The 12,575-nt window shown below is 39.3% G+C and overlaps 1 protein-coding gene across 3 annotated transcripts in view; it reads right to left on the bottom strand.

Annotated features, from left to right (window-relative positions):
* The window catches only part of LOC110498124 (unconventional myosin-VI), a 98,183-nt gene that overhangs the window by 67,127 nt on the left and 18,481 nt on the right, over positions 1-12,575 (bottom strand). For 2 of the 3 annotated variants that reach the window (XM_036955105.1, XM_036955103.1), the window contains exons 2-3: positions 11,396-11,543; positions 698-767 (exon numbers count right to left, since the gene is read on the bottom strand). In XM_036955105.1, coding sequence (XP_036811000.1) covers positions 698-767; positions 11,396-11,512 — 187 coding nt within the window. In that variant the 5' untranslated portion in view covers positions 11,513-11,543. The remainder of the gene's footprint in view (positions 1-697; positions 768-11,395; positions 11,544-12,575) is intronic. The other variant, XM_036955104.1, reaches the window with a different exon arrangement.

The following is a 12,575-nucleotide window of genomic DNA, read 5'->3' as shown; positions in this document are numbered from 1 at the left end:
GTACAAAATACATTTTGAAATATATATTATTCAATTATTGCACCCACACTGCTCACGTGCGCCAACGAGCGTCTGCGTTGCCAAGGGCTAAAATAGAAGTCACTTCTATTTGTGACACAGATTGCGTTGCAAGTCCTGCCTCTCCCATCTTCTCATTGTATATAGAAGCAGGTGCCATCTCCACCCACGTGCCATCTCCTCATTGGTTATACCCATGTGGGTGACTGAAAAATGAACGGGGTCAGTGGCGATAATGCACCTAATTTATGAAACTTGCCAATCGCAATATAAAGTCAAGAGAAGAAAAAGCCTAGGAGGAGGAAAGGAGACTAGAAATGATTCGGTTGACCGTTTTGTGTGGATTAATTGGCGGCGTAGAGGACCTTGTGCATTTCAGGTAAAATAACAACTCAAAGTTTATATCCCAGGACAAATAAGCTAGCAACAGCAAACTAGCTAAATAGGACAAATTAGCTAGCAAGTGAAAGCTAGCTAGCTAAATTACCATAAATGTTTAATGCTTTTCGACCTGTCCCCCAATTCATGTAATTGGTTCAGAGTTTGTTTTGATATTTTCACCTGCGTGTCGTGATCACGTTTGGTTTGGGGGGACAAAATAAATGTATGCACGATGGAGCACAATGGCGCACGCGTGCAGCCGGTTTGGGTTCCGTGTAAATTGTGAGTATGAACTTACAGTTGTCCTCCATATGTTTGTTGACATCTTCCTCAGCAGGGAACACTTGGTTCATAGGAGCCAGAAAGGTCTGCAACATCAAAAGCACTTCTGTTATACTAACATTAATATCTAAACATTCTCATGAGAAGTCTTGCACCAATTGTCGTGTATTTGAATAGCCAGTCCATTTCATGTCTCATAAGGGCCTACTGAAAATGTTCTACTTCAACCTGGTCATTAGCAATGCATTAACATAGTAACAAAAATCAACGTTTGAGTGTTTGTTGTCAAGTTCATCAATTAAGTCTCTGATATTCTCGCAGTAGGCTACTATACAGTCTGAGGTAATGGCAAAACATTGAAAGGAACAAGCTGCTTGTGAGAGAAACAATGGGAGGGACATGGCAGGCTGATAAATAATTTGGTGGGAGGGAAACAGGATATGAGCTGTGTGTGTGTGTCTGGCTAGTGCTATGAGTTTAGATACGGCTCTGTACTGTTACTGTGAGAACAGAACATTATTTACAACACCCTACACACACCGTGACAGGCCTAAACACACCCTCCTGCCCAGTACATTTTATGTAGTGCTACGAGTGTGTGTGTGTGTGTGTGTCCCACTGGCACAAACAGCATGTACGTGAAAATAAGCTTGAGCTTTTTGAGCCACAGCACCTAGCTTTTTGAGCTTTTTGAGCCACAGCACCTAGCTGCCAGCCCAAACAAAAATGGGTACAAAACTTCCCGCTAACAAGACATAGCCAGGATACTGCTCTGACAGAGAATTATGCTGGGCAGAGCTGTGGCTTTACACTCAATGAGCCCCTGTATCCCTTAGTGACTGGTCCAGGGCCTGTTTTGCTGTTAACCAGCTCATAACGGTTTCTGGTAAAAAAAAAAATATATATATATATAAAAATATATATATATATATATATATATATATATATATATATATATATAAAAATATATATATATATATATATATATAAAATATATATATATATATATATATATATATATATATATATATATATATATATATATATATATATATATATATATATATATATATATATATATATATATATATATATATATAAAAAATATATATATATATATATAAAAAAAAAATATATATATATATATATATATATATTTTTTATATATATATATATATATATATATATATTTTTTTTTTTTTTATATATATATATATATATAAAAAATATATATATATATATATATATATATATATAAAATATATATATATATATATATATATATATATAAAATATATATATATATATATATAAAATATATATATATATAAAATATATATATATATATAAAATATATATATATATATATATATAAAATATATATATATATATATAAAAAAAATATATAAAATATATATATATATATATATATAAAAAAAAAATATATATATATATATATATATATATATATAAAAAAAAATATATATATATAAAAAAAAAATATATATATATATATATATATATATATATATATATATATATATATATAGATATATATATATATATATATATAGCTGGGGAAAAAAACGGGAAAAAAAACATTCCTTACAAATCTGTCAGTTAAACTGGAGATATCTGTGGTGGAAGGTGACAGAGATAGAGCGGTGTTTGTCAGACAATGAGACATCCCCAAAAGCAGTATTCTCACAAAATTGTCTGTAGCGTTCAAACTGTTTGGCCTACAAGGTATTATAACCCCTTTATGGAAGGATGAGACTCTCACAAACACGATTTGCTCTACGACCCCCACAAGCATCTCTGGGGCTCATCTGAAGTCGGTACAGCCGATCTGCCAACTTCTGTCTGTAGCATCCAAACAGTTTGGGCTACACACTAATTCCTATGTGGAAAGGTGAGACTCTCACGAACATATCAGTTATTTTTCTCTAGGACACCCACAGGCCTCAAAAGACTCGTCTGAAGGTCCCCTAGTACCAGCTGAATTTTTTTTAATGGAAGTATACATATTATGGAGACTGTTTAGTGTCAAAAATGTATTTAACATGTACAAAATGAATACATTCCTGATATCTCTCAGATACAAGCCATACAGTTCAGAACAAACTTCCTTTAGATTCTTTTTTACCTGTTGTTCCATGTAGTGAATCTGTTATTCAATGCGTTTGGATGGGCTAATAGCAGTAAGGCAAAATCAACATTTATTAAATAGATTGTATATATATATCTATAGAGATATATATACACATACACACACATTTCAAGGGGTCTTGGAATGACCTTAAAACAATTCCATATAGCTTAGTAGAACCCCCCCTCCCACAGACAGGGCTTAGACTGTAACAGGTTAAGGATAACTGTAACCAGGGAGGGCACTAAGAGTTAACTAACTACTCTGCTGTTAGCTTGCTATACACCATACAGGCTTTTGTTGTTGTGAATATCAGGCTCATTCAGTGAAAGCAATGCACTGGGGAGTGACCTAAGGTGTAGTGCAACAGGTGGCTCCTTTTCCTCTAATGATCTTTCCCTCCCAGTAACACAATCACCACACCTGCTGCTGCTGCTCACATGACTTATTGATTGCCTATGTTAGTGACACTGGTACAACGCAGGGCTGTTTTACATGCTCTCATATTGCTTACGTTTGACATATTATCGGTTTATACATCTCTGTAATTCAGGTTAGGGCTGGGCGATATAGTTAAAAGGCCTGTGCCAGAGGACCTGAGGGACCTACTGGGTCCACAACTTAAAAGCATGTCTGACATATATTGGGGTGCACAATCAGTGATTGATTTAAAAACCAATAGAAGTATCTTGAAATTAAGTTTAAAAACTCACAGGCAGTCAAGTCAATGCAGAGACCTTAAAACCGATGTAATGCGTGCTCTGTCTGGTCTTGGTCAGTACCCGTGCTGCATCATTCTGTATGTTTGGTAGTTGACCAATATTTATTTTATTTCACCTTTATTTAACCAGGTAGGCTAGTTGAGAACAAGTTCTCATTTACAACTGCGACCTGGCCAAGATAAAGCAAAGCAGTTTGACACATACAGAGTTACACATGGAATAAACAAACATACAGTCAATAATACAGTAGAAAAAGTATATACACAGTGTGTGCAAATGAGGTGAGATAAGGGAGGTAAGTCAATAAATAGGCCATGGTGGTGGAGTAATTACAATATTGGAATTACACACTGGAATGGTAGATGTGCAGAAGATGAATGTGCAAGTAGAGATACTGGGGTGCAAAGGAGCAAGATAAATAAATAAATGCAGTATGGGGATGAGGTAGTTGGATGGGCTATTTACAGATGGGCTATGTACAGGTGCAGTGATCTGTGAGCTGCTCTGACAGCTGGTGCTTAAAGCTAGTGAGGGAGATATGAGTCTCCAGCTTCAGTGATTTTTGCAGTTCGTTCCAGTCATTGGCAGCAGAGAACTGGAAGGAAAGGCGGCCAAAGGAGGAATTGGCTTTGGGGGTTTCCAGTGAGATATACCCGAGCGCGTTCTACGGGTGGGTGCTGCTATAGTGACCAGTGAGCTGAGATAAGGTGGGGCTTTACCTAGCAGAGACTTGTAGATGACCTGGAGCCAATGGGTTTGGCGACGAATATGAAGCGAGGGCCAGCCAACGAGATTGTACAGGTCACAGTGGTGGGTAGTATTTGGGGCTTTGGTGACTAAACGGATGGCACTGTGATTGACTGCATCAAATTTGTTGAGTAGAGTGTTTGAGGCTATTTTGTAAATGACATCGCCGAAGTCGAGGATCGGTAGGATAGTCAGTTTTACGAGGGTATGTTTGGCAGTGTGAGTGAAGGATGCTTTGTTGCGAAATAGGAAGCTGATTCTAGATTTAATTTTGGATTGGAGATGCTTAATGTGAGTCTGGAAGGAGAGTTTACAGTCTAAACAGACACCTAGGTATTTGTCCACAAGTAGTGGAGTAGTAGTGGAGTTTGTCCACAAGTAGTGGAGTAGTGATGCTGGACAGGCGGGCTGGTGCGGGCAGCGATCGGTTGAAGAGCATGCATTTAGTTTTACTTTGTAACGTTTATCGTTGGAAGGAGACCAAGGTGCAGCGTGGTAAGTGTTCATGATTCTTTAAAAAGAATAACGAACGTCACGTTCTGCAGGCTTCACAGAGCTAACAAAAACAAGATCCCACAAACACCAAAAGGAGAATGACAACTTATATGTGATCCCCAATCAGAGACAACGATAAACAGCTGCCTCTGATTGGGAACCACACTCTGCAAAAAAAAGAAAAAAAGAAATAGAAAACATAGAAATAAAGAAACTAGAATGCCCACCCTAGTCACACCCTGGCCTAACCAAAATAGAGAATAAAAGCCTCTCTATGGCCAGGGCGTGACATACTTGCATGTAAGAGCAGTTGGAGGCTGAGAGCAGTTGAAGCTCGTCTGGAGGTTAGTTAACACAGTGTCTAAAGAAGGGCCAGAAGTATACAGAATGGTGTCGTCTGTGTAAAGGTGGATCAGAGAATCACCAAAAGCAAGAGCGACATCCTTGATGTATACAGAGAAGAGAGCCGGCCCGAGAATTGAACCCTGTGGCACCACCATAAAGACTGCCAGAGGTCCGGACAACAGGCCCTCCGATTTGACACACTGAACTCTATCAGAGAAGTAGCATTTTCCCTGTTTTTTGCCCAAGTGGGACGCAACCGTCCCCTATACCATAAGAAGTTAAGAACACATTCTTATTTTCAATGACGGCCTAGGTACAGTGGGTTAACTGCCTTGTTCAGGGGCAGGACGACAGATTTTTACCTTGTCAGCTCGGGGATTCAATCTTGCAACCTTACAGTTAACTAGTCCAACGCTCTAACCACCTGCCTCACGAGTAGCCTGCCTGTAACGCGAATGCAGTAAGAAGCCAAGGTAAGTTGCTAGCTAGCATTAAATTTATCTTATAAAAAACGATCAAACATAATCACTAGTTAAACTAGTAATATCGTCAACCATGTGTAGTTATCTAGCGTGTCCTGCGTTGCATATAATCGATGCGGTGCGCATTCGCGAAAAAGGACTGTCGTTGCTCCAACGTGTACCTAACCATAAACATCAATGCCTTTCCTAAAATCAATACACAGAAGTATATATTTTTAAACCTGCATATTTAGCTAAAAGAAATCCAGGTTAGCAGGCAAAATTAACCAGGTGAAAATGTGTCACTTCTCTTGCATTCATTGCACGCAGAGTGTTGTAATTGTCATTATTACAAATACATATATATTTTTTTTAAATCGGCCCGATTAATCGGTATCAGCTTTTCTTGGTCCTCCAAAATCATAATCGGTCGACCTCTAGTTGATGCACTCAAAATCTGTAGCAACTTCAGAGGTAAGATAGTGTTAATGCTTTCAGTTCTACCCTGTGCTATGGGCAACATGGTTGTAAAAAAAAAAATACAGAGCGGTGATCAGATAAAGCAACATCAACAATAGAGAATGTCTAAAGCCCCATGGTAATAACCAGGTCCAGTATGGCCAGTTATGGGTGGGCTTAGTAACATGTTGGATAAAGTCCAAAGAGCTCAAAAGATTCATCAATTCCTGGGCTTTGGTGTCAGTCTCTTTGTCAACATGTATATTAAAATCACCCAACAATGACTTTATCATAGTTCAATGGCAGACAAGGACAATAGACAACAGTTCATTGAAATCAGTAAAGAAACAAACAAAGCTTATTTAGAGAAAACATGGAGATATACACTGAGGGGCTGTTTTGCGGACACAGATTAAGCAGGATCCTTGACGAAATTCCAATTTTAAACTGGATTATCTGAAATTGCATTTCTCAGACATGGTTTAAAATAGTCTCAGACTTGCCCTAGTCTAGATTTAAAAAGTCTGATTTCCAGAAGGACAATTAGAGTTAATCTAGATCTAAGTGAAGGCTTAAATTAAACCTGGCCAGAGGCAGGCTTCACTTCAGATTAATGGATGTTGGCCGTCAGGTTGACCTTGGCAATGGAGGAGAATGGATTACCTGGACTATTTCAATGAAGATCAAAAAGCACCACCAAGGCCAGACAGAAGGGCAGTTATAGACATGAGCAAACTACAGAATTGTTTAGGATAAAATACATTTGTAGTTCTCCAACACTATTAAACGTTGGACGAGTGCAACTCGTGACTTTAGGATTTCCAAAACTCCTCTTTGAATGCTCAGCTTGAAGGAGGACAATAGCGGAATCATACTTGGTGACTAGGGGTATGCACAGACCAACTTCATGTTTACCCCCCCCCATCTTTATGCAATAGGACATGAGCAAAAACAGTACAACCATGCTCCTATCTGCAAAAAATGTGTAGTAGAGTCATTTCCAGAGTCTTAGAAACACATAGCTCTTTCAACCAAGATGCTGCTGTATTGTCATAATTGCAACAACAGTGCTTGACAATTACCTCAAACAGCATGGATGACCAGATCCTCGCATTGAAGAGGATGACCCAGATGTTCCCATGGTTGAGGCAGACAATGACAGCAATGGACAAACCTGCAGAGATGCTTTTGCTATGCTGCACTTCTCACAACAAAGATAGCTCAAGCGATTGAAGCAAACAATGGCCAAGGATAGGTATAAAAAAAAAAAAGAAGACGTTTTTAATTCACAAAATGGAAATATCAGGACCCAGAACTGGTTCTGGTTTGAGAAGAACATTGGTACTGCTGCTGCTTCATGTTTCTCTTCTCATCCTTCATAGCCAACTCAACACAAAAGGATATGCTTTTTCATATACATCTCTTCTTTTAAATCCATTAGTTTCTCCTGCATGCTCAGCCTCGGTCACTGTTGCCAGCCCAGGTTAGTGACACAATCTTCCCTCCTAGCTACTGCAGATGTAGCGGGTTGACCTTCATCCTGTTAGGATCAAACCCTTTTTTTCTCTTTCAATTTGACATACCCAAATCTAACTGCCTGTAGCTCAGGACCTGAAGCAAGGATATGCATATTCTTGAAACCATTTGAAAGGAAACACTTTGACGTTTGTGGAAATGTGAAATTAATGTAGATGAATAACACATTAGATCTGGTAAAAGATAATATGAACAAAAAAAACATGTTTATTTTTATTGTTCCATCTTTGAAATGCAAGAGAAAGGCCATACATTCAGAGAGGACTATACTGTAGGTGTAATTTAGATTAGTTTCAGACTGATCCAGTAAAGAATTACATTACTGCACAATATTTTGTATGAAGACTGCCAGGAATTGCCCTAAATGTGCCAAATTGGGCAATTGATACATGTTCAAGTCCAAAAATAGAGGCCATACAAAAATGCTTTGGTAATAAAAAATGTACATTTACACACTCCCAGGAATGTAATCATTAGCTTATATATTAACTTTCACACATCTAGATGGCCGGAGGGGTGAGTGTGGAGCCAGAGACAGCAGGGGTTCAAACTGGTTCAAACAGTTCCTACCTTTGCACATAAAATAAATGTTTATCAAACAAACCTGTACTACATTTTATCTCTGGGACCCTCAGGATGACAAATCAGAGCAAGATCACTGAATGTAAGTACATTATTTACCTTCAGAGGTGAACGTATAAAACCAGAAGTGTGTTGTTGTTGTGCACTCTCCTCAAATAATAGCATGTTATTTTTTCACTGTAATAGCTACTGTTAATTGGACACTGCAGTTAGAATAACAATAATTTAAGCTTTCTGCCCATATAAGACATGTCTATGTCCCGGAAAGTTGGCTGTTTAAGACAAAGCTATGGTGATCTATCTCTAGAAAATGATTACATGGCTGCATTAGAGAACATTATATCTTCAAGAGTTGAGTTCATAAGATACTTTATATTATGGGAATGCAAGAGATGACTGACAACATTACATATTCCCTGCAGTCCTGAGATGGCACATGTTGAATGAATGTGTCCCCCATCTGAACATCATCGGGGATACCTTCCAGGGGTTGCTGGCTATCAATGATCCTGGTCAACAAGTACCCCAGCTCATCTGTCTCTGGTCTTACTGGGGGACAGCCACCAGTCTTGAAACACTCCCTACGAGCAACAGCATTTGTCTTCTTTAAGTAAATTTGTATGTTTTTCCACAAGAAATTAAAAAGACAATATAGGAATAATACTAGTAATTACGTATGATATTGTTTGTGTTATATTTCTGTCACACAAATACATTTAGGCCCCACTGTGTTGTGTTACACAAGAAAACATTTCAAAGTGACTGATTTGTAAAAGAGGACCGAGCACACCCCCATTCTCATCGACGGGGCTGTAGTGGAGCAGGTTGAGAGCTTCAAGTTTCTTGGTGTCCACATCACCAACAAACTAACATTGTCCAAGCACACCAAGACAGTCGTGAAGAGGGCACGACAAAAACCTATTCCCCCTCAGGGGACTGAAGATTTGACATGGGTCCTCAGATCCTCAAAAAGTTCTACAGCTGCACCATCAAGAGCATCCTGACTGGTTGCATCACTGCCTGGTATGACAACTGCTCGGCCTCCGACCGAAAGACACTACAGAGGGTAGTGCGAACGGCCCAGTACATCACTGGGGCCAAGCTTCCTGCCATCCAGGACCTCTACACCAGGCGGTGTCAAAGGAAGGTCCTAAAAATTGTCAGAATCCAGCCACCCTAGTCATCGACTGTTCTCTCTGCTACCGCACAGGAAGCGGTACCGGAGCGCCAAGTCTAGGTCCAAGAGGCTACTAAACAGTTTCTACCCCAAGCCATAAGACTCCTGAACATCTAATCAAATGGCTACCCAGACTATTTGCATCTCTCCCCCCCCCCCTTTACACCGCTGCCACTCTCTGTTGTTATCATCTATGCATAGTCACTTTAATAACTCCTACATGTACATATTACCTCAACTAAGCGGTGCCACCGCACATTGAATCTGTACCGATACCCCCCTGTATATAGTCTCCACATTGAATCTGTACCGATACCCCCCTGTATATAGTCTCCACATTGAATCTGTACCGATACCCCCCTGTATATAGTCTCCACATTGAATCTGTACCGATACCCCCCTGTATATAGTCTCCACATTGAATCTGTACCGATACCCCCCTGTATATAGTCTCCACATTGAATCTGTACCGATACCCCCCTGTATATAGTCTCCACATTGAATCTGTACCGATACCCCCCTGTATATTATCTCCACATTGAATCTGTACCGATACCACCCTGTATATTGTCTCCACATTGAATCTGTACCGATACCCCCCTGTATATTGTCTCCACATTGAATCTGTACCGATACCCCCCTGTATATTGTCTCCACATTGAATCTGTACCGATACCCCCCTGTATATTGTCTCCACATTGAATCTGTACCGATACCCCCCCTGTATATAGCCTCGATATTGTTATTTTACTGCGGCTCTTTAAAACTACTTGTTTTCTTTTATTTCTTATTCTTATCTGTATTATTTTAAACTGCATTGTTGGTTAGGGGCTTGTAAGTAAGTATTTCACTGTAAGGTCTACACCGGTCGTATTCGGCGCATGTGACTAATAAAATGTGATTTGATTTGAAAAGTGGGCCAACAAAAAAATAGAGTATCTCACCTGCAGTTGTTCTAGCGTCCTGTTGTTTACTTTTTCATTTGAGTTGAATTCATTACAAATGGTAGTCCAGGGATTATTATATATTTTTGGGGGGGTTGATGAATCATGCGGTTTGTTCTCCATAGTTGGGTGGTTTGAGAACTCGCTTCAACAGGCTTTTTTCAAAGTCACTGAAATTCTTTGAATGTTTTCTTTTACCTCTGTCCATTGTTTGGTTTAGGTGACTTGCTCCAATTCCACACAATGCTTATGTATTAGCATCCCATTCCTGTTTTCTTTTTAAACATCCTCAGGTCAGCACCAAGTGCACATCATTAATCTAATCAGGCTTCAAAAAGATTAACTGGTTAGTCCCTATTTACCTTAGTCTGGGACTCTCTAGCCTAAAACTAATTAATCTGAAGTTAAGCAATGTCTCAGAAAGCCATTTTTTTTATCTGAATTAATTTAAGTAGGATTAGCCCAGTCCTGATTTAAATTAAACACTGTCCGCGAAATGCTTCCCACAGTTGTGTCAAGTTGTCTGGATGTCCTGTGGGTGGTTGACCATTCTTGAAACACACAGGAAACTGTTGAGCATGAAAAACCCAGCAGTGTTGCAGCTCTTGACACACTCAAACTGGTGCGCCTGTCACCTACCCCGTTCAAAGGCACTTAAATATTTTGTCTTGATTCAGGTCTTGCTGAAAGGGGAACCTTCATGGCTGCAGTGTGCCAGCCAATAATCTAACCCACACTGGCACCAAATGTTCAGAGGTTAGCATTACAATATATATTATGTTATTCAGCTACTGACCCAATGATAGCTCTGGAACGTGTGTGGGGAGAGAGAGCAAAATGAAGGTTGTGTGATGAGTAAGTTATAATACAAAACATAAAACAGACACTAATTCCATGGAGGGCAGAGTCGAGTGTGTCGGTTTTTGATATTTCCTTTAAATTGGAGTCCAACTATGACCTAGACGAGTTCCTAACTAATTAATGACCTTTAATGATCAATCAAATACAAGGGAGGAGAGAGGGGGGAAAAAGCAGGCACTCTGCCGTCCATGGAATGGGATTGACACGTGTTCTAAACTGTGCCGAATCTGACTGACCTTGCCCTTCTGGTTGAGTGGTTCGATGGCGAGGGTGTCAGCTCCGATATCCACAATCATGCCCAGCTGGAACCCATCGGTGGGGTGGGGCGCCCACACTGGCTTACCATCCTCCATGGCTAACCACAGCTACCTGGTGGGCTCTGCACTACATGAAGAGAAGAGTCAGGAAATAGAAGCCTTATAACATGTATGCCAACAACAAAATACTGAGTTTTCCATTGTGGGTTAGGACAAGTTTAATAAAGTATTACAAAGTTATTCATCTATAGACAGGTCTACCTTCTGTACATCCCTGATCGAATAAATATGCTATGTTCCATACTTCCTCCAGATAAACAAGAAGCCTATAAACACAATTGTATGAATGACAAAATTCATCCAACCATGTGAGTACGTGCAACCCTAGTGTGTGCATTGCTTTCCATTATCTTGTTATTCCCTTCATGAATGACTGATCCTGTAAATTGGGATTTGCCCATGGGAGAGGACAGGACTAGGGTTGAATATTTTCCTGGTGTTTTAAAAATGTTCCATCCCAACACTACATTTCTTCTCTCCTTGTTAATCCGGTATTTCCTGCAAAAATTGGAAGTCTCATTCTAAAGCATATAAATGTCTATGATTGATTAGAGTTTTGAAATTAAATACTGATGCAAAATTAGCCCTACAATAAAATACATTTTATGAGCCCTACAATAAAATAGATGTTATGTACCTAAAATCCAAAATTATGTTATACAACACATAGCCTTCGATATAAAAAGTACCAGTCAAAAGTTTGGACTCCTATTCATTCAAGGATTTTTCTTTACTTTTACTATTTTCTTCATTGTAGAATAATAGTGAAGACATCAAAACTATGAAATAACACATATGAAATAATGTAGTAACCAAAAAAAGTGGTTCTTCAAAGTAGCCACCCTTTGCCTTGATAAAAGCTTTGCACACTGTTGCCATTCTCTCAACCAGCTTCACCTGGAATGATTTTTCAATAATCTTGAAGGAGTTCGCACATATGCGGAGCACTTGTTGGCTGCTTTTCCTTCCCTCTGCGATCCAACACATCCCAAACCGTCTCAATTGGGTTGAGGTCGGGTGATTGTGGAGGCCAGGTCATCTGATGCAGCACTCCATCACTCTCCTTCTTTGTGAAATAGCCCTTACACAGCCTGGAGGT

This window comes from Oncorhynchus mykiss, chromosome 19 (assembly GCF_013265735.2).
Source record: "Oncorhynchus mykiss isolate Arlee chromosome 19, USDA_OmykA_1.1, whole genome shotgun sequence".
Taxonomy (NCBI): Eukaryota; Metazoa; Chordata; class Actinopteri; order Salmoniformes; family Salmonidae; genus Oncorhynchus; species Oncorhynchus mykiss.
Note: the sequence above shows the minus strand (reverse complement) of the source record. Positions and strands in the feature narration are given on the sequence as shown.